At 40.7% G+C, this 26,784-nt stretch overlaps 1 protein-coding gene across 1 annotated transcript; it reads right to left on the bottom strand.

Annotated features, from left to right (window-relative positions):
• Positions 1-7,189: 7,189 nt before the first annotated feature.
• On the bottom strand, positions 7,190-26,171 carry LOC138968765 (transmembrane protein 272-like). Its single transcript, XM_070341409.1, has 6 exons — positions 25,847-26,171; positions 15,474-15,573; positions 14,903-15,013; positions 10,967-11,026; positions 9,117-9,323; positions 7,190-7,984 (listed from the first exon to the last, which is right to left on the bottom strand). The coding sequence occupies exons 1-6, from the start codon at positions 25,868-25,870 to the stop codon at positions 7,794-7,796; spliced, it is 693 nt and encodes a 230-aa protein (XP_070197510.1). The 5' UTR covers positions 25,871-26,171; the 3' UTR covers positions 7,190-7,793.
• Between the last annotated feature and the right edge of the window lie 613 nt (positions 26,172-26,784).

Below are 26,784 nucleotides of genomic sequence, written 5' to 3' on the forward strand. Positions count from 1 at the left end.
GACCATAAAAAAAAATAAAAAAATAAAAATTAAAACAAGAAGAGCAAACGCTCGATCGAGTCACTTTCGCAGTTCTGAATATTATATGAGGCATCAGATGGACAGGAAGAAAATGCTATTCACAACACAATGAGTCACGTTCACATAAAATTTGAGCCCGGTCACTTTTATAGTTTCCGAGAAAAGCCCAACGTTAAGTTGTGTGTTGCCGAACAGAAAAGGCTAGTTATCTCCCTTGTTTTTCTGATAACGTTCGTAAAAGGCTACAGATGTAAATACTTTGATGTAAAGAATAATCCTACAAAGTTTCAATCACATCCGATGAACTTTGTCAAAGATATAAAATGTCTAATTTTTCCTTTGACGCTGACCTGTGACCTTGAAAAAGGTCAAAGGTCAACGAAACCATCGTTAAAGTGTAGAGGTCATTGGAGGTCACGACTAAACAAAATATGAGCCCGATCGCTTTGATAGTTTCCGAGAAAAGTCCAACGTTAAGGTGGTGTCTACGGACGGCCGGCCGGACGGCCGGCCGGACAGACTAACACTGACCGATTACATAGAGTCACTTTTTCTCAAGTGACTCAAAAAAGTTGAGGCGGAACTGTCACACCCTCATTTTTCAATCAAATTGATTGAAATTTTGGCCAAGCAATTTTCGACGAAGGCCGGACTTCGGTATTGCATTTCAGCTCGGTGGCTTAAAAATTAATTAACGACTTTGGTCATTAAAAATCTGAAAATTGTAAAAAAAAAATATTAAAAAATTTATAAAACGATCCAAATTTACGTTCATCTTATTCTTCATCATTTTCTGATTCCAAAAACATATAAATATGTTATATTTGGATTAAAAACAAGCTCTGAAAATTAAGAATATAAAAATTATGATCAAAATTAAATTTTCGAAATCAATTTAAAAACTCTTTCATCTTATTCCTTGTCGGTTCCTGATTCCAAAAACATAAAGATATGATATGTTTGGATTAAAAACACGCTCAGAAAGTTAAAACGAAGAGAGGTACAGAACAGCGTGCTATCCTTCTCAGCTCAACTACTACCCCGCTCTTCTTGTCAATTTCACTGCCTTTGCCACGAGCGGTGGACTGACGATGCTACGAGTATACAGTCTTGCTGAAAAATTGCATTGTGTTCCGTTTCATTCTGTGAGTTCGACAGCTTGACTAAATGTTGTATTTTCGCCTTACGCGACTTGTTCTTCTTTTTCTTCATCTTCTTCTTCTTCAGCTTTAGAGTATGGGCTGAGGGTCCTCTAAATATCATTAGTGATGAAGAGTGGCCAAATAGGTATGCTGGGTCTTGCACCAGCCGTTGCGAAGGATCTGCGACAGCTGATTGGCGGTGTCACTGTGTGACGTCACTTCCGCCAGGTTGTGGAACTCGTACGGGTCGCTGCTGTGCTGGTAAAGCTCGCGCGCCATCACTTGAGAAAAATCGCCCCGCCAGTTCTGCGTGTCAAAGTGGACCCACTCCGTGTAGCGGTGTATCTTGGTGTGACTAAGGTGACTAAGGTGACCCTCACACTAATACCAGACACTCCCCGGACTTATATTAAGCCCAGCGCAGAACCAATTGGGGGGTTGCCCAGTCGGTAGAGGCGCTGGCTTTAAAACCGTTTGTTACTATCAGCGTGGGTTCAACCCCCAAGTTCGGCGCGGGATGTGTGTCCCAGAGTCAACTTTGTGCAGACTCTCCTCGGTGTCCGAACACCCCCGTGTGCACGCATGCGCACGATAAAGATCCCAGGGTCACAGCGAAAGCCTCAGGCCTTGGAAACACGAATACATGCATGCAAAAATATGAAGCTCGGGTGTCCGTTCGGCCAACAGCCAATGAAGTAACCATTTCAGCACTGACCCAAGACGACCCAACCCGGTCCCCAGCCCATTTCAGGTCTCCTCTAGCAGCCGGCAGCCAGCTGTCTACACCCCACCCCCCCCCCCCCCTGCATTTTTATTTTTTATTTTCATACAAAGCCGGGTTTTCCCGTGTAACATGCCCCTAATGGCTTTGCCGTGAGGGCGTAAAACTGACATTTTCTCTTCTCCCCGGGCGAGGTGATATGCGACTCATTTCGTGGTGGAGGGTCACATATTTTTTATGTGTATAGGCCTACTAATATTTGATTTGGAATTGTACATGTGTACAGAATAATTTATTTATGTATGTTTTTGTGAGGTGTGTTTTAGGATTCATGTTTTAGGATTTGCGCCATATATTCTCATTATAATTATTTTTATCATTGTCATACTACACACATGAAACAGCCCCTCTCCCCACCCCCAATTTAAAAAAAACAACCTCTCGATTTCAAGGCCTTGCTTTTTTCAAAATGTTTGTTTATACCCTAGAGCTGTACTTTTACATCCTGTTCAAGACCTGATTTTCTCAGGAGGAAAATATATTTAGGTTTTCATAGTTACCAGGCTACTCTTTGCCGTCAATCAAAATAGAGGTAGATATATACGTTACCGATACATACGTTACAGCTGGATAGACAAACAAATACGCAATGAAAGTTGTATTCCGAAAAATAGGTATGGAATGTAGAAGTTAAGCCGAACCTTACATAGAAAAGTGTACAGGAAAAACAGCTCTTGTCAAAAACCCTATCAGTATGATCAGTGCTAGTTCATTTTTGTCGCTACACCTTGTTGCTGAGAATGAGTAGGGGGGGTGGGGGTGGTGGTGGGGGAGAGAGAGACAGAGAGAGAGAGGGAGAAGGAAAGACTAAGAGAGAGAACTACTCTGTAAAACACGACACAAACATCGGTTGATAATTAACCAGAGAACAGTAGGTTTATTCCAAAACAAATAAAAAGCTTTTTCAGTATAAATTTCAAAGTTATTATGCTTTGACAATTGGAATACAAAGTGTTAAAAAAAAAGGGACACATATACCGACATCAGATAACATCAAGTTAGGCATTTCAACTACAATGCAAATATGCAGGTTGCATACCCACCGCAAAACCAGACATGGAATACAAAACTTCCCTGCATACCAGGTAATTACTCACACATACACAAATCATAACAAGCAAGCGACAAAATTCCCATTAAAATAATAAATACTTTCAAGGCTTACAGTAGAAGATGAAGGATAAATGCATACAAATGATGTTTTGAGATAAAATTCCTTTGTAAGAGATTGAAATGGGGTAGCTGCACAATATGAATGACAGATTTGTAAATAAAGAATTCGAGTAATAATATCATAATTTTCGAAACAAAAGTTTCAAAATTGCTGTGAAGACATACTTCACAGAATCGATCACTCAAGAATCAGAAGGATTACTCGGGAAAATAATTTAGTGTTTATTATTGAGCATCATCAAAGTGAGCAGTGACTCAAAAGCACGGGAATACATTTTTTGAAAAAGATCTTGGAAGAAAGAAAGAAAGAAAAGAGAAATCAGAGATGGAACAGAAGCACTGTTTGCCTTAATAAAAATTAAAAAAACCATGTTGGTTATAATCTAACATGCAAGAAATGAAACAATCAGTTTGTTTGTTCGTTCATGGGCTTAAACTCCCACGACTTCTACATGTATGACTGTTTTTACCCCGCCATGTCGGCAGCCATACGCCGCTTTCGGGGGAAGCATGCTGCTTATATATTTGTGTTTTTATAACCCACCAAACTCTGACATGGATTACAGGAACTTTTCCTTGTGCACTTGGTCTTGTGCTTGCGTGTACTTACGAAAGGGGATAAGGCACTAGCAGGTCTGCATATAAGTTGACCTGGGAGATCAGAAAAATCTCCACCCTTAACCCACCAGGCGCCCTCTGCCGGGATTTGAACTCATGACCTTCTGTTTAGGAGGCTGATGTCTTATCCACTAGGCCAATGAGCCGGTCAAACAATCAGTGCAGTGTCATGCAAAAGCCACAGGCTTTACAAATACCATGCTCGATTATGTTAGAACACACAAAAACAATGGAATGTACAGCATAAACAAGGAAGAAAATTCTCCATGCATGATTTCTTGAGTTCAATCCAGTTTAAGCCAAGCCATTATGTACCATTCCGTACACAGTACACGAAAAGTAAAGAATAAATTAACAATTGTAGCAAAAAAAATTAACTCAGTTCATCTCATGCAAAAGAGGTAACTTACCAGTCGACTTGCAATTTTGATTTGTGTTACAAGCACGGGTATATCATTAGGAATGTTATTTCCCCTTTTCCCTTGAACAATTAGTGCAAGATCACGCTGCTTTGGCAAGCTTTTATTACTGGCCCAGTTTCACAAGAATGCCTTGAAGACATGTCATCTAGAGACTGGCATTTTGAAGTAGAAATGAGTTCCAAATTTGTTTCTTACATCCAGGTGTGATTTAACATTGTGTGTGTGTGTGTGTGTGTGTGTGTGTGTGTGTGTGTGTGTGTGCATGTTTGTGTGTGTCTGTACGTGTGTGCGTGCATGTGTGTGTATGTGTGTGTGCGTGCATGTGTGTGTGTGTGTGTATGTGTGTGTGTGTGTGTGTGTGTGTGCATGTTTGTGTGTACGTGTGTGTGCATGCGTGCATGTGTGGCATCTGCATAAAGGTACAATAACAATGGACTGGTACAATGGGCACATAGAAGCTGTACACTACACTACCTTTAAAGCAAACAACAGTGGAATAGTAACTTAATATTAGTTAAGAACTTAATATTAGCAAAGCTATTGATTGATATCACCTTCACCCAATCTTCAGCAAAATCATCAACAAAAATACCAGGAAGTCACTTGTCAATGGAAATATATCTGGGTTCGTACAGTTTTACTGTCCCAAAAGTTCAAGGATTTTTTAAAGACTCTCAATACCTTTTGAAGAAAAGATCAAGCACCCTCTTACCTTTAAAGCAAGCAATATAACAATTCCAGATCACGATTAAATGGGAGGGGCATCCCCGCACGCAGATTTCAATCAAAGAAAGGACTGTAGCTTAGTTAATTTTGTCCTGCCATTTTAAAATAATGAAACCTTGCAATTTTTCAAGGACTTTCAATGGCTTGAAATTGATCCCTCTAAATCCAGACACTTTCAAGGATTTCAAGCACCTGTACGAACCCTGATACTTAAAAACTCCATCTGTATAAAACAGTTTTCTTATGAGGTAATACATGCACATCTGTACAATCAGACATATATTTAGATATATATGTAAATCTACGATAAGTATTTCATGCTCAAGGCTGGTCTAAATGTACAAACAAAACCACTTTATGTGTACAGGCATGGTACTGAAGGAATGGCAGTTTCAGCTGAAATAAAGCCGGGAGTCCAGGGGGCCGCTGAGGCCCCCTGGCGCGCGGGGTCAAGGGGCAGCGCCCTTTGTGGGGGTCAGGGGGCAACGCCCCCTGAAGCTGACGACTTTTTACTAATTCAAATGTGTTTAGTGCCCTCTCCTTCAAGCTGAGAGGGATATAAGTGAAAGATAACAAGGCTTGAGTAAGAAAAAATAATAATCTCAAGTGAATGGGCGGATATTTTTTTTTCTTTTTTTTTTTCTTTCGTTTTCGGCGGATTTCCGCCGATCGGCGGAAGAATACCATGCCTGGTGTATCTTCTGTCAATATCTAGCTGATACGCATTTACAAGTTTTGTAATAAGCGCTTCTGCCAGAGTTGCGACCCTTTGCCAAATTAGCAAGGTGGGGTCAGTGACAACATTAAAACACGCATTACAGTGCAACTGTCCATAGGCAGCGCCTCACACACTCACAGCACAGTGCGGCAATTTACTGTTGAATGTTCAGCTACTTTTACAGTGATTGCGTGTCCTCAATCTCTTGCACACTTTTAATTACCAAAAGCTATACCCCTTAGCATAGCAGAAGCCTTCATTCAAAAGACAAGAATTGTTGTGAGCAAATGCTGATGAAACTGAATTTCATCTGATCAAAAAAACAAACACAAATAAAGTCTCCATTTTGTTTGTACATTATTACTTCTATACAAAAAACAAACAATAGCTACATTTTCTGACTTCTAAACAAGGGTTTTCATCAGCATAATATCTAATTCCTTTCGAAATAATTTCGACATTTTAAGCAGGAAGCCTTGACAGTTAAGCAAGATATAATAAAATATAACACAAAAGATAACTAGATTTAACTTGTAAAGGCACAAAGAAACATGATATGTTAAGTGAGTGCAAGCCAATAAAAGTATCCAAATAAAAGTCAACAGCGACATGTTAGAATCCTGAGGAAGAGGGGAAGATCTGAAATACTATTTCCTATCAACATTCAAAAACTGATGAAAATAATGCTTCAGCTGTTCAGAATCTAATGTGATGTGGAGAAAAAATCTAAACATATTTTATCACTGTTATTGGACTTGAAGATAAATGGAGTGATCTTTCATGGCAGCCATTAACCTTTTAACTACCAAGTTTATTGTTGTGTAGACTCCCTCAGCTCCCAAGTTATTTTGAGCAGAGACGGTCAAAAACGGGTATGCGTGTTTAAATTATTATTACTCGGTTTCTCTTTGTCAGATTGATAAAAAAAATTGGTATGTTATTGGATAGGGATCAAACTTCAAAGAGTATGTGTTCTTCTTCTTGGTGGTATGTATGTCGCAGTGTTATCATGATTTATCTACCTGTTGACCTGTCAATAAAGTTGAAAAATTACGCTTACTTGTTGCTCCGGTATATCATCCGTTTCGCTGTCACTTGTTGATATTCATTGAACAATCAAAGTAGGTCAGATCAGCAGTGTTCACAGAAATGCTGATGTCGAAGCCAGAATCTTCTAATTGATGTCTATTTTCGTGGAGATAATCCAGCATAGTCATGAAATCAGGATCACTGTCATGTCGGCACCAAGCGCCCAACAAATTTGGTGAAAAAAGATCGATTGTAACTCTCACAGAGATCGAAAGCACATGGGGAAAAAACAAGGCGGAAGTGAGACAATCCCACAATGCATTTGCAACCGTCTTATTACTACTGCTCGCGCACAACAACCGCAAACAACCGAAACAGACGCTACACCGGCGAGGGGCGGTATCGGGCGGTATGGGAATGGCGGCAATGGCGGAAGACGGGCGGTATCGGGCGGTATGGTAGTTAAAAGGTTAAGCCAGAAACAGAATTTTCTGGCACGAGATAAATATCAAATAGCAAGGATTGGACAATGTAGATTTCCTTCTTTTCTTTAGGCAAAAAAAAAAAAAAAAAAAAGTCTGTTTACGGTAACATAGGCAAAAAAAAATAGGGTCGGTAGGTCGGGATTTTTCTTCCCCCCCCAAAAAAACCCCAACATATTTTCAAGTTATTTTGTTATTTAAGTTTTTTTTTCTCCCCCAAATTCCAAAAAAAGTCTAGGGTTGCGCGAAAAAAATAGGGTCGGTCGGGATACCGTAAACAGACTATTTTTTTTGTTGCCTTTAAGAGACAAAAGTTTCTTTTATAGTCAGCCAAAGTCTCAAGAAAAATGTACACATCTAATTCCTGCTTCACTTTTGGTTTCAATTTTCTTTTCGTTTTCTTGTTTCTCTTACTAAAAGCCCTCTGCAGTTACAATTCACACATTCCTGTTATGGCAACATTGGAAAATAGTTTATCTTCAAGAAACTGCTCTGACTTTTGCATTTTGAAGCAACTCACTATTTTTTTATCACTTTCTTCTTGTTATCGGGTATTTTGAACCCACTCACTTTATTTATCCATTTCTTCTTCTTGTCAGTTATTCTCTATAAAAAACTAAAAAAACAAGAAAAAGATACCTGAAAAGAAAATAATGAAGAGACTAAAGAAACCTATCAGGACTACTCTTTCTTGCCGCCCAAACAGAAGGCCAGGAGGCCGCAAAAACAGCAGCAGCAACAGCCTGTAGCCATGACGATGTACGTAGCGGTTGTGATCCAAAACGCGAACCAGTAGAGCGTGGGGTCACAGAAGTTGGGAGCATTGGGATCCTCACTGAAGTCACCTTTGGTGCGGTAGATCCACACATTACCTGCAGACCACAGCGGATAAGGATAAGAATAAGGATAAGATTTAATATGAAAATTCGTGCTGCTTTCTCACAGGGGAAAGCGAGCTGCCATACAGTATACGGTGCTACCCATTTTTTCTTTCTTTTTTCCTGCATGCGTGTATTCATGTTTCCAAGCCCTGAGACTTTCGCTGGGAACTTGGGTTCTTAGATGTTCTGACACCGAGGCGAGTCTGCACAAAATTGACTCTGGGAAATAAATCCCTCGCCGAATGTGGGGATCAAACGCACGCTGATAGCGACAAGTGGTTTTGAAGCCAGCGCCGCTACCAACGGAGCTATTTCCACGGCCAAGATTATAAAGATTACAAAGATGGGACAGATCGAGCAGTAGACATGCCAGTGATTTCACTAGTACCAGTCTTCAATGAATAAAAGAAGCAAAAAATTCCAAATCAATAACTGTTGTCCCTCTATACTACCCCCCGTCATTCTAAACGTACCAGCAATAAACAAGCCAATCATGAAGCAGTCAATGACGGACTCGATAGGGTTGTCATTCTAAATGTACCAGCAATAAACCAGCCAATCATGAAGCAGTCAAAGACGGACTCAATAGGGTTGTCATTCTAAACGTACCAGCAATAAACAAGCCAATCATGAAGCAGTCAATGACGGACTCGATAGGGTTGTCATTCTAAATGTACCAGCAATAAACCAGCCAATCATGAAGCAGTCAATGACGGACTCAATAGGGTTGTCATTCTAAACGTACCAGCAATAAACAAGCCAATCATGAAGCAGTCAAAGACGGACTCAATAGGGTTGTCATTTTAAACGTACCAGCAATAAACCAGCCAATCATAAAGCAGTCAATGACGGACTCAATAGGGTTGTTATTTTAAACGTACCAGCAATAAACCAGCCAATGACGGACTCAATAGGGTTGTCATTTTAAACGTACCAGCAATAAACCAGCCAATCATGAAGCAGTCAATGATGGACTCAATAGGGTTGTTATTTTAAACGTACCAGCAATAAACCAGCCAATGACGGACTCAATAGGGTTGTCATTCAAAACGTACCAGCAATAAACAAGCCAATCATGAAGCAGTCAAAGACGGACTCAATAGGGTTGTCATTTTAAACGTACCAGCAATAAACCAGCCAATCATGAAGCAGTCAATGATGGACTCAATAGGGTTGGGTTTGGCCTTCTGTTCCTCTTCCCCCTCTTCCTTTCTGGTGCAGCACCGTCGACCAATGGTGATGAGGTTTCTCAGCACTCCGAAAACTCCGGCCACCAGCAGGTAGATGGGGATGTAGCGTTCTTCTGGGCAGTCATCCAGATATATCACACCTGGAAGGGTTGGTTGGTTGGTTTTTGGGTTTTAATGTTCCTTCAGCAGATGCTAGCTGCTATTCGAGACCGATGCAGTTATTTTCTTTTTCACTTCACATGGCAAGTTCTACGTTTCAGACTATTTACATTCAGATCTATCACTGTAAAAGAAGGTTCTAAAAATGTAACACTATCACTTCTGGTACTTCAAATCTTGTAAAAAATCTTGATCTCTTTTAAAAAGTTAAAAATCGTGTCTGGGGGAACATCCCGAAATAAAACCTTCAGCGTATCCGCATATCACGCCTGGAATAACACAGTGATAGATAATATAGTGGAACTCCCCTTTCAAGACCCAAACAATTTAAGAATTCCTCCTTTTTAAGACCCTCCTTTCTCAGATGTTCTGTACATAGCCTCTGTACATTTTATATCTTCGTGTCAAAGATGAAAATGGACATTCAAGTTTTCTTATCATATCTTAAAGGCACAGTGAGCCTCCCGTAAACCATCACAGATACTGTCAGGCTTTTACACACAGTACAAACACCCTTCCATTTGAACGCTCACCAAACGGGAACATCCTAGGTGCCCTACGTAAAGAGCGAGCAATTTTTAAAGAATTAATTTTGCGCCGATTGCTCAGAGACAATCGGACCGTGGTGCGTTTTGGCGCTAGACCTAACTTTTAAAATCTAAATAATAAATTGACAGCTTGTTACACAAACATTCTTAAATCATAAGAGAATTATTTTTTCATCAAGACAAGATCAGTACAATTCGAAGTTTTGAAAGTTTGAAAAAAGAAAAGCCCGGAAGCAGGGTCACGCAAGGTCGTGGTTCTCGTAGAAGACGACGGTTTATAGGCATCGCCAGTTGCTCTGAACAGTCAAAAGCCATCGCTAGAGTTCTTGTGAATCACAGCCGTTTGTTTCGTGCATAGTCAGAGGTACATAATAATGTGCTATTGCAGATAAGCTCACATCGAGTCGCATTCAAATTACTAACTGACGACTACATTGTGAAAAAGGGAAACTTGATCACACGGGTTCACGATGGCTCAGGGGTAAGGTAAACCACGCAAAAATAAATTCTTTGAAAATTGCTCGCTCTTTACGGAGGGCACCTAGGATGTTCTCAAGCGGTGAGTGTTTAAATGAAAGGGTGTTTGTACTGTGTGTAAAAGCCTGACAGTATCTGTGATGGTTTACGGGAGGCTAAATTACTGTGCCTTTAACCTATAAATTAACTGTAAATAAAAATGGTAAGTTTGAAATGTTTTAGACTTGACAGCATAAAGTTTTCATCTATCAACTACCACAATGCATTCTGAGCTCCATACATGAAAGGATACAGTAGAACCCCCCCTTTTAAGACCCTCCTTTCTTAAATGTTCTGTTCATAACCTCTGTACAGTTACCTCCATGTTAAGACTCCATCTATTTTAAGACCTGATTTTCTCAGATTTTTGAAGGTCGCAAAAGGGGGGTTCCTTGCAGTGTCATCAAACAGATATCCAACAACCTGATTGATCTGTGACTATACATGCTTCAAGAGACAGCAGATGCATGTATGAAACTCTTGGGACTATTGCACATGACTATTATGGTGGTTTTTTCCTACATGTACTCCTTTATATATAAAGAAAAGAGAGACCGTACCCATGACGAGCATGGCGATGGGGATGGCGAGAATTAGTCCCAGGAAAATGGTGAAGCCAACTGCAAAAAGAAACAGGCAATATTAGCAATCATCAATACTTAGCAACAAGCAAAAAGAAAATCTTTATACCCACTACAGATCAGCAGTGACAAAACATAACCCCTAAACCAGTACAAGAAAGGAGAAAAGAAAAAAAATGCTATTTTCAATTTGATTTCTATTACTTTGTTATGTTTAGGTGTAAGTAGCCACCTGCATTTCTGACAGCCTAATTTCAGAGGTCCTCAACGTGCAAAAGCGATAACTTGCTGTCTGAGTCTGCACATAAATTCAGCTATGTTCTGACCTGGGTTCAGCCAAGGAGAAAAAGATTATAGGTCCTATGACCCCTCAGTCAAATTCTCATGGGACACAATTGATGGCGCAGAGCCAAGTAGGATGGGGAGGGGGGGATGAGTAGGGGGCATGCAGCTTCCCACACATTTGTTTGTCTAAAGAAGATTAATGGTGCAAGCTGGTACCATCTGACCTTTGAACTTGCCATGGTATTATGTTACGAATGTGTGTGCATGTGTGTGTGCGTGTGTGTGTGTTTGTATATATGTTTGTATATATGTGTGTGTGTGTGTGTGTGTGTGTGTGTGTGTGTGTGTGTGTGTGTGTGTGTGTGTGTGTGTGCGTGCGTGCGTGCGTGTGTGTGTCACCGTCACAGTGTGTTCATGTGTGTACCTTAATGTGTGTGTGTGTTTTTTCGTTTTTTTTCTCATTTTTACATTTAGTCAAGTTTTGACTAAATATTTTAACATAGAGGGGGAATCGAGACGAGGGTCGTGGTGTATGTATGTGTGTGTGTGTGTGTGTGTGTGTGTGTGTGTGTGTGTGTGTGTGTGTCTGTCTGTCTGTCTGTGCGTGTGTGTGTGTAGAGCGATTCAGACCAAACTACTGGACCGATCTTTATGAAATTTTACATGAGAGTTCCTGGGAATGATATCCCCGGACATTATTTTTATTTTTTTCGATAAATACTTTTGATGACGTCATATCCGGTGTAACACGAGACAATTACTACCACGAGATTTTTACTCCGGAGTAAAAATTTCGTACGAAAATGTTACTCCCTTTACGAAAAAAGCACTCCCCCATTACACGAGAAAATTACTCCCCACGACAGGTGAGTTCCGAGTTAACATTTCGTACACAAATGTTACTCCCCTGGCGAATAAAAAAAAGAATAAATTACTTCACCCTAACACGAGCAATTTAACTTCCCATGCCAGGTGTACGACATTTTTACTCCCTTGTCCCCTGTTAGTCTTGGTGGTGGAAGGGGTGGAAGGAGGGTAGCGCGACATTCGTGTGCGCAAGATCACTTATTGGCATTATCCCTTCGCCCGCATCCCATTTTTGCATACGAGATTTTTACTGGAAGTAAAACAAGAAGAGCAAACGCTCGATCGAGTCACTTTCGCAGTTCTGAATATTATATGAGGCATCAGATGGACAGGAAGAAATTGCTATTCACAACACAATACAGATGTAAATAATTTGATGTAAAGAATAATCCTATAAAGTTTGAATCAAATCCGATGAATAGTTTCAGAGATATGATATTTCAATTTTTTTCCTTCAAGACATACCTGTGACCTTGAAAAAGGTCAAAGGTCACCAAAGCAGACGTCAAAGTGTAGAGGTCACTGGGAGTCACGTTCACATAAAATTTGAGCCCGGTCACTTTTATAGTTTCCAAGAAAAGCCCAACGTTAAGTTGTGTGTTGCCGAACAGAAAAGGCTAGTTATCTCCCTTGTTTTTCTGATAACGTTCGTAAAAGGCTACAGATGTAAATACTTTGATGTAAAGAATAATCCTACAAAGTTTCAATCACATCCGATGAACTGACGGGCGCTGTGGCGTGGTGGTAAGACGTCGGCCTCTTAATCGGAAGGTCGAGGGTTCGAATCCCGGCCGCGGCCGCCTGGTGGGTTAAGTGTGGAGATTTTTCCGATCTCCCAGGTCAACTAATGTGCAGACCTGCTAGTGGCTTATCCCCCTTCGTGTGTACACGCAAGCACAAGACCAAGTGCGCACGGAAAAGATCCTGTAATCCATGTCAGAGTTCGGTGGGTTATAGAAACACGAAAATACCCAATGCTTCCTCCGAAAGCGGCGTATGGCTGCCTAAATGGCGGGGTAAAAACGGTCATACACGTAAATACGTGGGAGTTTCAGCCCACGAACGAAGAAGAAAGAAGAAGATCCGATGAACTTTGTCAAAGATATAAAATGTCTAATTTTTCCTTTGACGCTGACCTGTGACCTTGAAAAAGGTCAAAGGTCAACGAAACCATCGTTAAAGTGTAGAGGTCATTGGAGGTCACGACTAAACAAAATATGAGCCCGATCGCTTTAATAGTTTCCGAGAAAAGTCCAACGTTAAGGTGGTGTCTACGGACGGCCGGCCGGACGGCCGGCCGGACAGACTAACACTGACCGATTACATAGAGTCACATTTTCTCAAGTGACTCAAAAATGGGGAGCAAACATTTCGTGGAAGGAGTAATTTTTTCGTGCCTTGGGGAGTTCTTTTCTCGTACGAAAAATGTACTCGGAGTAAGAATTTCGTACGAAGCTGACGACTTTTTACTAATTCAAATGTGTTTAGTGCCCTCTCCTTGAAGCTGAGAGGGATATAAGTGAATGATAACAAGGCTTGAGTAAGAAAAAATAATAATCTCAAGTCAATCAGCAGATTTTTTGATTTTTTGATTTTTTTTGATTTTTATTTTTTTTGGATTTTTTTTTTTTTTTGGATTTTCGTTTTCGGCGGATTTCCGCCGATCGGCGGAAGAGTACCATGCCTGGAGTAAAAATTTCGTGTTACACCGGCTTTTTGTAAAAGTTGAGGCGGCGCACTGTCACACCCTCATTTTTCAGTCAAATTGATTGAAATTTTGGCCAAGCAATTTTCGACGAAGGCCGGACTTTGGTATTGCATTTCAGCTTGGTGGCTTAAAAATTAATTAATGACTTTGGTCATTAAAAATCTGAAAATTGAAAAAAAAAAATAAAAGTATAAAACGATCCACATTTACGTTCATCTTATTCTCCGTCATTTTCTGATTCCAAAAACATATAAATATTTGGATTAAAAACAAGCTCTGAAAATTAAAAATATAAAAATTATGATCAAAATTAAATTTTCGAAATCAATCTAAAAACACTTTCATCTTATTCCTTGTCGGTTCCTGATTCCAAAAACATATAGATATGATATGTTTGGATTAAAAACACGCTCATAAAGTTAAAACGAAGAGAGGTACAGAAAAGCGTGCTATCCTTCTCAGCGCAACTACTACCCCGCTCTTCTTGTCAATTTCACTGCCTTTGCCACGAGCGGTGGACTGACGATGCTACGAGTATACGGTCTTGCTGAAAAATTGCATTGCGTTCAGTTTCATTCTGCGAGTGCGACAGCTTGACTAAATGTTGTATTTTTGCCTTACGCGACTTGTTATTACTTTATTGTCCCATCGCTGGAAAATTCAGGTCGCTTCCTCCCAGTGGAAAGCTAGCAGCAACAAAGTCGCGCTAACCCAGGTGTATGCGTGTGTAATCAGCCACCTGCACTTATGGCAGAATGACGAACAGTGGTGACACAGGGGTGGAACATGGATACAGTCTCTGAGTCTGCACATAAAGTTGACCCGTGTCTGTCCCGTCCCGGATTCGAACCTGCGACCTTAGGTTCACAAGTCCGGTGCTCTACCAACTGAGCTAAGACTGTAAGCTACCAGGATATCCACACTGATGACATGGGAACATAATAAACTAAGGGTAGATATCCACACGGATGACATGGGAACATAATAAACTAAGGGTAAACCACACAGAAATGAACTGAGACAAACAGACAGGAGTGACGAACCAAATTACTCACTGGTGCCAAAGATCATGAAAATGATCTTCTTGATAAAGTCCACATTGCCGTTAGACTCTTCTCTCATGGCTTTAGCTTTGCCATACAGGGAATCATACGAGGGTGGAGGTCCTGCAAAATAAGACACATATCATTTAGTTTTGCGGTGATCATTTTGACAACACCCCTGTGTGATACTTAAAAATACTGATACAAATCGGAACAGATATATATGGCTGTAACAAACATTGCAAGTAGGGGGGAGGGGCGGGGAGGGAGAGACTAGCGATCAAATCAAATCAAATCAAATCAAATTTTATTATTCGAGGGTTGTGGCAGAGAGAGAGAGAGAGAGAGAGACAGACAGAGAGACAGACAGACAGACAGACAGACAGACAGACAGACAGAGACAGAGAGACAAAGAGAGCCGTGACAGCCTTTGAAAAATGTTTTTACTTTGAACTGACAGCTATACATAATATTCATATCGCACCTAATTAAATGCTTCCACTGTTTTACAGACAGAAGCTTACAATACGACATTACAAGTTATGGCCCATATGAAGCTTATCCACCCCGCTGTTATTTTTACCATTGCGCTCTGCGTCTTGGTAAGAAGGCAGCTCTGGCTGTCCCGCACGCAGGGAAGAGGCGACGTTATAAGCAGGTGGCTGCTCTGCATCCATTGTACTCTGAAAGCACACACAGTACTTCATCAAAGGGCTGATATAAAATGCATACAGTGCTTGTTGGAGGTCTTAAATGGGGGGTTCCACTGTACCCAATGCCCAGTGGCCAGGGGCATTGGACATTAATAAGCTGACCACACCCAAACTATTACTTGCCAGCTATTGGGGCACAATTGATGGAATTACCACCCACATACATTCATACTGTACATATAATCACCTGCACTTGCTACATATATCAGCTAAACGGATTAAAAGCAAGATAGGCTTATATTCAGAGGACCCTGCATGCAATGACATTGTTTTCACATTCTAATGTACAAGACCTGTGTGTGTATCATCAGGGCATGGTGTGGGTGTAAGCATGTTTTTATAAGGACTCAGGTGACCGTAATGTTTAGCGCATTATGTATATGTGCGTGATTGAGTTTGAGAAGGCGGATTGGAATGTTTAGTCATAATTGCTGAATTGCCAAGCTAGCTACTGTTTTTGTGTGTGCTTTATCGCCATCACTTGGCTGAATACAATCTTGTGATCTTCGTAATACATGTAGAGTAGAACCACACTTTTAAGATTTAATTCCATCCTCTATATAAGCTTGCTTTTCAGATTCTCACAACCACAATAAGTTTATCTCCATTTTTAGATCTGATTTTTGCACCTGTTTCAAGTCTTAAAAGGGAAAGCAGGGGGTACAATCTACTGTAAAAGAACATTGAACACCCTGAGAGGGATTTTTTTTAATCAAAAATACATAGTGGTTCACATGCTCTTTTAGTTTCACAACAATTAATTATGCAATTTGGTTCAGTTTGGGGACAACTGCATGGCTTAATCTATTAATATCACAAATCACTATTTCATCAGCTGACATTATTCTTTCCTTGAACATGACTCACATCAACAAGCACAACTCCACTCCTGCAATGTTCACATGACACATAGTGTTATCAGTGTTGCCAAAAATAAACATTAGACAATACTGACAGGTCATAATTAAAGCTTTGCAGATTTCTTTGTCAGTTAGTGTAGTCCGAGGATTTAGAGAGGAAGGTATCAGGAAGAGAAAGTGCAAAAAACATCGCTGACTTTTCAAATAGAATTGCAGTAAGACCTTAAACTAGAAATGAGTGACCCTCATGTGAATCTTCCTTATCAAATCACAAATAAAATTAGACAGGATGTTCAGGTTTGTAAATTGAAAAACATTCATTGTTTACTTGTTTATCTTGTGTTCATTATATTTTGTCAAGTTTTGATTTTAATCTTCAGATGAGTTGAAGACAATTTTCCATTCAAATATATTATCTTAGTGATGATAAAGTGTTCGATATTGTTATATTTCCCGAAAGAAAATCTGAATCCATGAGATCTCAGAAATGACAACTCAGAGTAAAAGCTAGCTCACCCATGGCTGAGATAACTTATAATTCGACCTATGAATAAAATTCATCAATACTTCAGAACATTTTCAAAAAGATTTTTTCGAAACATTTTATGTGAAGAACGTCAGTGATGGATAACGAGAAACAAATCAGGATAGGAAAAAAGTCAAGACAGAATCACGAATATCAACGCACATCTTTCAATTATGGTCAAGACGAAGAGTACGGTACCCAGACATAAAAAGCTAATAACCATGAGGAAAAAAACTGTCATAGGCAGTATAAGTTGACAGATTGTGTTTTAAAAGAATAAAAGTTAAAAGAACATAGAAAAACAAGATGCTATCAATAATGATAAATACACGATTTCTCAAAACAGGTCAAGATATTAAGTAGGGAAAAACTCCCACACAATTGGGTCAGTTACAGCAGCTGAAAATCAGAAGATTATAAGGTGGTTAAATAATAATGTATCGATTGGACATTGGATTTCCCTTCTTTGAGCCATGTGACGTCAGAGGCCTACAAAACTTCATATTTGGGCGTTTCAGGTTGACCGAAACTTCAAAGGAACTACAAAACACACGCCATGTGTTTGATTGCATGTGTGTGTGCTCGTTCAATCGTCAAATCAACAACAAAGTCAGTACATGACATGTGTTTTGTAGTTCCTTTGAAGTTTTGGTCAACCTGAAACACCCAAATATGAAGCTTATGTGTTTGATTGCATGTGTGTGTGCTCGTTCAATCGTCAAAACAACAACAAAGTCAGTACCTGAAAGGAATTTGATCGATACATAAATGTTATTTGCGTTTTTGACCAAAATATGACATTTTACACAGATCGAGACAGTCATTGTTCTCCGAGACCGCGATAGCGGTCGAGGTGAACAATGACTGTCGAGATCTGTGTAAAATGTCATATTTTGGTCAAAAACGCAAATAACGTATAAGATCATGAAAAAATCTAAAGCACCCCAGGTTTTACAAGAGACTCAGAGATCATTAGTTTAAACAAGCAAGACACACCCCATACTGCTGATCAGACAATTCAAGATTGACATTAGCTGTGCCTCTTCCGGTGGCTTCCTGAAAATTTAAACAGTTACCTTCTGCAACAAGTTGGCACAAACATATATATTATACTACAACTTAATAAAAACCGTTAGCCACAGATCATGATCAACTAACCATTATAACATTAGAAGAAGGTCTTGTAAGAAATGTGACAAATGAAGATTTAACAAGTCGTTCCGATTCACATTGCACTGTTCATCAGCTTAGAATTTAATTGGTTACAGCTGCCGCAATGTGACAAGAACTCTTTTGCGACTCTTTTGATAAATCTCAAAGTTGACTGAAATCAGGACAGTTAAACACACACCAACAATTAAAAGTTGCAGTAAAAATTTGGGGTCATACACCACCCCTTCCCCCCCCACACACATTCATTGGGACACTGTCACCCCCCCCCCCACACACACACACTGGGACACTGTCACTCACACATAAAACACAGTATAACTTAAGTTTTGCAAGACGACTGCTAGTAGGTTCCAAAATAAAAAAGACGTGTAAATAAATGTGATTGAAAAATGTGTTTCGCAGGCACTCATCTCAATTTTTTTCAAAACCTGGAAAGGACATCATCAAAAACATTTGTTAACAAGAAGAGCAAACGCTCGATCGAGTCACTTTCGCAGTTCTGAATATTATATGAGGCATCAGATGGACAGGAAGAAATTGCTATTCACAACACAATGAGTCACGTTCACATAAAATTTGAGCCCGGTCACTTTTATAGTTTCCGAGAAAAGCCCAACGTTAAGTTGTGTGTTGCCGAACAGAAAAGGCTAGTTATCTCCCTTGTTTTTCTGATAACGTTCGTAAAAGGCTACAGATGTAAATACTTTGATGTAAAGAATAATCCTACAAAGTTTCAATCACATCCGATGAACTTTGTCAAAGATATAAAATGTCTAATTTTTCCTTTGACGCTGACCTGTGACCTTGAAAAAGGTCAAAGGTCAACAAAACCATCGTTAAAGTGTAGAGGTCATTGGAGGTCACGACTAAACAAAATATGAGCCCGATCGCTTTGATAGTTTCCGAGAAAAGTCCAACGTTAAGGTGGTGTCTACGGACGGCCGGCCGGCCGGACAGACTAACACTGACCGATTACATAGAGTCACTTTTTCTCAAGTGACTCAAAAAAATGAGAACAACTCCTGGGGATACTATCTCTGTTTGAACTTGATTGTAAGTGTAACTTTATAATACAGACGTCACAACCTGAACAGTCTGCTGTTATCCCCCCTACCTCTCCGTCTCGATCATTCCCACACACACACACACATCACAGCCGAAAATGTCTGCTAACCAACCCATTGCACCCAAGCCCCCCCTCTCTCTCTCCCTCCGCCCCATCTCTCTCACACACACACACACTTCCCGGCCTCAACAACGTGCTCCCCCCCCCCCCCCCCCATCTCTAAATCTAGATATATCTCTATCATTCCTAAAACACTGTACACACATGACCACACATACACTCACACACATCCGCAGCAAACTCAGCTAGTTACTCCCACATGTGGATGGGAATGAGGCCAGGTGTATACTCTTCAAGGCTGTATAACTAAGTGTAACAGCCTGAATCAGTACATGTTTAAGACTGGCATGCAGTGATAGCATGGCAACCAGCCCCTATGAATGGCCCAATGCCTGGCTTTAATGGTCAGGCTGAAGAATTATTTTCACAGAGCCAAACACAGTATATCTATAGTGTCTGTGTGTCTGTTCGCGATGCACGGCCAAAGTTCTCGGTCTATCTTTTTCAAATTTGGAGACCGTATTCAGCTACACCCCGGACACAACCTCATCGATGAGATATTTCAACACGTGCTCTCAGCGCGCAGCGCTGAACCGATTTTGGTTTTTCTCTGGATCCATTCCCAGTAACTCTTCCTTATCTTCTCCAGTGTTTTCAGCCGCGTTTATCTCCCTTCCTCCGTGCGGTGTCCCCGGCGCAGCCAGGTATTCGGCTCGACTTCTTCCCGGCGCAGCCGTACCCGGCGAAGCGGGTATTCATCTAGTATTATATTTATGCACCGGTCAAGAGAAGTAAAACTGAAATGGAATTCACAGCGTGCACTGATCGAGCCACAAAGTGACAAGTAACGCGATATAAGATTTCCGATTGAACCAGGCTTAAACTTTTAAAGACTAATCGTTTGAATACAGAAGTTAATAAACAGATCACCAAATGCCTGGACAAATATTGAGCCTGTGTTTCGCCTCTTGTTCTTCATTCTGCATATAGTCATAGGACTAGGAGTTGCACCACTATTCTGAACTGCCTGATTAAAACCGAGATGTGAACATTCTGTCGCAAAGGTTTTTCTCTCGATCTCCATTAATTATTTGGAGGTTTAAGACTTAGAGCTGACATAATGAATTCAGTGGAACCCCTCTCCAACCACACACACACACACTTGTTTTAAATAGGTTTTCAGATTTTCTCTTCAGAATGTCTGTAAAACTACATCCATTTTCAGACCATATAATTTCCTAAAATTGTGGAGGTCTAAAAGGGAGGGGGTGGGGGTACCACTGCATGTGCAACTGAAGGCAGAAACATGCACACAATGTATGTTATGAAAAAGAGACAATGTATGATTCAGGTGGATCTTCATCAATAAGTCATTAAGTGTAACAGGGCAGCACGACCTGAACACTGATTATACCTGATCATTCAGCTGTTTCCATATTACATGCTCAATAAGCATGACTTCTCTTTTTACATTTAGTCAAGTTTTGACTAAATGTTTTAACATAGAGGGGGGAATCGAGACGTCAGGGTCGTGGTGTATGTGTGTGTGTGTGTGTGTGTGTGTGTGTGTGTGTGTGTGTGTGTGTGTGTGTGTGTGTGTGTGTGTGTGTGTGTGTGTCTGTGTGTGTGTGTGTGTAGAGCGATTCAGACTAAACTACTGGGCCAATCTTTATGAAATTTGACATGAGAGTTCCGGGGTATGATATCCCCGGGCGTTTTTTTTTCTTTATTTCGATAAATGAGACAATGACAAAAGGTGACGTTTTCATGTCAGTATGTCCCAAATGACATCACCAGTACAATTTTCATTCTATCTAATCTGTTTTCGTTCTATTTTTTCTAATAACATGCGTTAACAATTGATTGCCAACTGGAATGGAAGAGCACAAAAAGTGTAACTTGATATGTAGTTTCTCTAGAGGGAAAAACATCTTCCACTTTCATGTCAGTGTGTCCCATGCAACATACATTTGCCAAACAGCTATGTGTAAGTAGATTATTTGTTAGTGGCATAGAAAATACTGATCAACAATCAAAGTCAGTGTTCACATTCATTTTCTACCTATTTCTTATTTGTTTATTCTTTTGGCAATGGTGAAATGTCAGCAATCGTGTGTCATTCGGGACAGTAGACATGACACCTGACCTTTTGTCACTGTCTCAAATACCTTTGATGACGTCATATCTGGCTTTTTGTAAAAGTTGAGGCGGCACTGTCACACCCTCATTTTTCAATTAAATTGATTGAAATTTTGGCAAAGCAATCTTCGACGAAGGCCGGGGTTTGGTATTGCATTTCAGCTTGGTGGCTTAAAAACAATGAGTGAGTTTGGTCATTAAAAATTGGAAACTTGTAATTAAAATTATTTTTTTATTAAACGATCCAAAAACAATTTTATCTTATTTTTCGTCATTTTTTGATTCCAAAAACATATACATCTATATATATATACGACTTGTGTCTGTGTGTCTGTGTGTGTCTGTGTGTCTGTGTGTGAGTTCGCGATGCACGGCCAAAGTTCTCGATGGATCTGCTTCAAATTTGGTGGGCATATTCAGGTAGACCCGGTACAGGACACAACCTGGTCGATATGTCAACACGTGCTCTCAGCGCGCAGCGCTGAACCGATTTTGGTTCCACCTCAGCTATTTTGGTTCCACCTCAGCTACCCGGGCCCCCATACCGACACACCAAAGCCAAAGTTCTCGGTGGATCTTTTTCAAATTTGGACACCGTATTCAGCTACACCCCGGACACAATATCATCGATGAGATATTTCAACACGTGCTCTCAGCGCGCAGCGCTGAACCGAATTTGGTTTTTGTGTTCATTTCACCATAATATAATATTATAAGTAACTCTTCCTTATCTTCTCATCTTCTCCATGTTTTCAGCGTTTACCTCCCTTCCTTCGTTTGGTGCACTTTTGAATGAAGGGGGCATCTTCGGATATTCCCGGCGTTCTGTTACTATTTTTAGAAGGTCACCGCAGTGTCCAGAACGTAAATTGGACCCGTAAATTATCCTCACTGTAAAAGTGCAAAGGTCGAATCAATTTATAGCCACGCGAAAAATACACTGTCATCTATCTCTCTATAGATACGGCTTCTCTGTGTTTGTGTGTGTGTGTGTGTGTGTGTGTGTGTGTGTGTCTATGTGAGCAACACCTGTGCATTGTTCAGTTCTGTTTGTGATGTGGTCTGGCGGCTTTTGTGTAATTTTATGTACTGGCCTTACTTTGAGAAGCCATAACAGTTCAAAAGGGCTTAGAGATAAGCTCTAACTTGCTCAGTCCTGTTTGAGTGGAGTTCGCCTCCAAAGGTGATTAACACGGTTACATTCGTCGACAAGGATGGGACTCGATATGGTCAGGAATGGCATTATGGCCACTGAATCATTTTCGTGCTGTTCCCATTCCACGAATCTGGGAGGGACCTAAGCTTGGCGGGTCCATTGTTCGGACCCGGCGAAGCCGGCGTACGGCTCTAAGTACTTCTTCCCGGCGAAGCCGGCTACCCGGCGAAGCGGGTATTCATTCTAGTATGTTATATTTGGATTAAAAACAATCTCTGAAAATTAAAAATATAAAAATTATGATCAAAATTAAATTTCCGAAATCGATTCAAAAACTATTTCATCTTATTCCTTGTCGGTTCCTGATTCCAAAAACATATAGATATGATATGTTTGGATTAAAAACACGCTCAGAAAGTTAAAACGAAGAGAGGTACAGTAAAGCGACGCTATGAAGCACAGCGCAACCGCTGCCGCGCCAAACAGGCTCGTCACTTTCACTGCCTTTTGCACTAGCGGCGGACTACGTTCAGTTTCATTCTGTGAGTTCCACAGCTTGACTAAATGTAGTAATTTCGCCTTACGCGACTTGTTACATTTAGTCAAGTTTTGACTAAATGTTTTGACGTAGAGAGGGGAATCGAGACGAGGATGTGGTGCATGTGTGTGTGTGTGTGTGTGTGTGTGTGTGTGTGTGTGTGTGTGTGTGTGTGTGTGTGTGTGTGTGTGTGTGTGTGTGTAGAGCGATTCAGAGAAAACTACTGGACCGATCTTCATGAAACTTGACATGAGAGATCCTGAGTATGGTATCTCCAGACGTTTTTTTTCCATTTTTTTGATAAATAACTTTGATGACGTCATATCCGGCTTTTCGTGAAAGTTGACACGGTACTGTCACGCTCTCATTTTTCAAACAAATTAGTTGAAATTTTGGTCAAGTAATCTTTGATGAAGCCCGGACTTTGGTATTGCATTTCAGCTTGGAGGCTTAAAAATTAATTAATGAGTTTGCTCATTAAAGTTGTCATTAAAATCAATTTTTCGCAAACAGATTTAACACATTGTTTGCATCGTATTCTTCATCATATTCTGAATCTAAAAATATATATATACATATGTCATTTTTACTCTTAAAATGTGATCACAATTAACGAAAATAGATTAATTAGTCTTACAATAAAAATTTAAGAAATCGATCCAAAAATGATTTCATCTTATTCTTTATCATTTCCTGATTCCTTCTTCTTCTTCTGCGTTCGTGGGCTGAAACTCCCACGTACACTCGTGTTTTTTGCACGAGTGGAATTTTACGTGTGTGACCGTTTTTTACCCCGCCATTTAGGCAGCCATACGCCGCTTTCGGAGGAAGCATGCTGGGTATTTTCGTGTTTCTATAACCCACCGAACTCTGACATGGATTACAGGATCTTTTTCGTGCGCACTTGGTCTTGTGCTTGCGTGTACACACGGGGGTGTTCGGACACCGAGGAGAGTCTGCACACAAAGTTGACTCTGAGAAATAAATCTCTCGCCGAACGTGGGGACGAACTCACGCTGACAGCGGCCAACTGGATACAAATCCAGCGCGCTACCGACTGAGCTACATCCCTGCCCATTTCCTGATTCCAAAAACATATAAGATATGATAGGATGTATTCAAAACAAGCTGCAAAAGTTAACAAGAATAGAGAAAAGCGCGCTTTCCTGCTTAGCACAATACGCTACCGTGCTATTCTGGCGTGTTAATTTCACTGCGTTTTGCATGTGGAAGGTGAGCGATTTCCTTCTCGCGGGGATTGACGAAGCTGTACTGTCTTGGTGAAAAACTACAGTGCGTTCAGTTTCATTCCGTGAGTTCGACAGCTTGACTAAATGTAGTAATTTCCAGGGCCTAGCATTGGAAAAAGTGAGTTCAGCTTACAAAGGCGGGGGTCTGGGGGCCGCAGGAGGCCCCCACTGGGGTCCAGGGGCAAAGCCTGAATTTGAAGATTTTTTTGAGATTTTTTACCTAAAATGAACCCCCCCCCCCCCCCCCCCCCCCAAAGATTGAGCAACTAAATTATGCCTTCACCAACAAGCAAAACACAGACAGAAAACAAGAAAACTGACAATCTTGTGTTATTTGGCCTAAAAGTGCCATTCCCACTTCCAGGAATACCTGGATTCTTTGTCACTGAATGGCTGACCACGTTCAGCAATGTCGATTCGAGACATTATTTCAAGTCTAGAGCCACAAAACACCGGCACAAAGCATGCCCGCGCGATGCCAGAGGAAGTGCATGCTCAAGCAAACTGTCAAACCTATTGAGAATTGAACCGAACGGCGCACAAAACGAAAGCTGGGACTGTTTGGGTTTACCGTTTGGGAATAACAGGTTTTTGCATTTCGGCGTACACCAAATCGAGTTCCACGTACTGGAGATGTTATTTGGGCGTAAAGTACGCCAAACGGCTTACAATGCTAGGCCCTGAATTTCGCCTTACGCGACTTGTTTTCTTTTCATTACGTTACTCAGATTGCAGTTTTGAGAAGCCTGCAAAGTTAGGTTACAAAAATCAATTCCCTGGTGATTTTAATTTTCCAGTCATGTACTTACACAAGTTACAGTATTTTTCTATTTTATTTTAATGATTTTCATCTTGTATTGTTTTTATAACAGCAAGACAGTGAATGTTTCAATCTTCCATTGCAGTTTGCATTCAAGTTGATCACAAGGAATGTTCACTTATAAATTAATCATATAATGATATAGTATTAGTAGTAAGGACACATGATTCTCTGCAGGCTTGACAATCAGAAATTCCCGATTCTAAAGCTAGGCCTATCACAGAGAGAACCACACTCATTTTGGTGTAACACTTTTCCGCACTAGTTCAATTAAAGTAACACCTGTTACTTTATATCAGTTTATGTCAGTTTTTGTTTTTATATGAATGACATTCACCGGAGCAACCTCGCGAACATTTTTCTCTTATTTTTCTGAACCATACCACTGAGGGTATTCGATCGGTTGACTCTAGCCTTTACGGACACTGTCCACCCGTTTACTAGTACCCGTATATGTTTGACCATACTGACCCGGGAGTTGGTCATTTTGATATGAAATGCGGCCCGTTTCTATTGCGCATTTCGCTAAGTAATTATTGGCGTGGAGGGTGACTCGAACATCTTGTACGTTAAATGAGACGTACATACGTTATTTGTAAACCTTCTCCGCTCACGTAACTCGCTGTAAACGAAGATTAATTGCAAAATATCTCACCTCGTACGACTTCGGGTCCGTCATGATAAGATTGCAGTGTTGTCTGCAAGCACAAGGAAATAACTCTTGTTGCTGGGAAAGTGACAATGGTATACAACACGAGTGTCTGAAAACCGCGACGCACTGGAACAGTGAGTGGAAGCGGAACAGTCGAAGGCAGACGGCGGCACCCACCCACCTAGCCACCCACTTGACTAACGTACACACTGACACGTCTAATTTGCTTGGACAACACACATGACAAAAAACAAACGTCGCTTAATCCCTTCACCAACACAAAATCTTAGCATATAACCACGTCTTGTCCCAAATAGACGCCGCGGCTAGTTCGGCTGGGGACAGAAATATTACTGACGCATAGCAGCATAGCCAACTCAAAAATAGATCTGATGTGGAGTTACAAGTATTGACAAGTAACTGAACGCGATATCAGATTTCCGATTGCACCAGGTTTCTGATTCGGCCTTGTTGATCTTGTATAAACTCCACACTGAAAAGCCCCCCTCAGTCCCGGCGCGGCGAGTCCCGGCCGGCTTGTTCGAGTCAGTCCGGCGTACAGTAGCGGCCGCACGGTACTGATGATCGACCTTAATTACTTTCACTGATTTGGTCAAATTCGTTCAAAGTTGAATGGAATTTTAAACTGAGAAATGTGCTTTCGTCGTAAAATCCATCCCTCCTTAGCCCGGTCAAGGGAGGTATAGCCACTCGGCTGTGTGAACTGAACGTTTTCCGAAACTGAGTGAGGGGTGACTCGTATTCTCAACTGAGTCAACTTTTCACCACCAATTTCCTTCACATTCAACAAACTGACATGCTTTTACTCCTCAAATAAGTGTAGGCCTACTTCTTTAATTTGACCAGGAAACAACATTTCAGTCTCGGGTACATATCGAAGCGAACAAGGAGCGGCCGGCGCCGTGGCCGTTTTTCCTTTT

The sequence above is a fragment of the Littorina saxatilis genome, linkage group LG6, assembly GCF_037325665.1.
Source record: "Littorina saxatilis isolate snail1 linkage group LG6, US_GU_Lsax_2.0, whole genome shotgun sequence".
NCBI lineage: Eukaryota > Metazoa > Mollusca > Gastropoda > Littorinimorpha > Littorinidae > Littorina > Littorina saxatilis.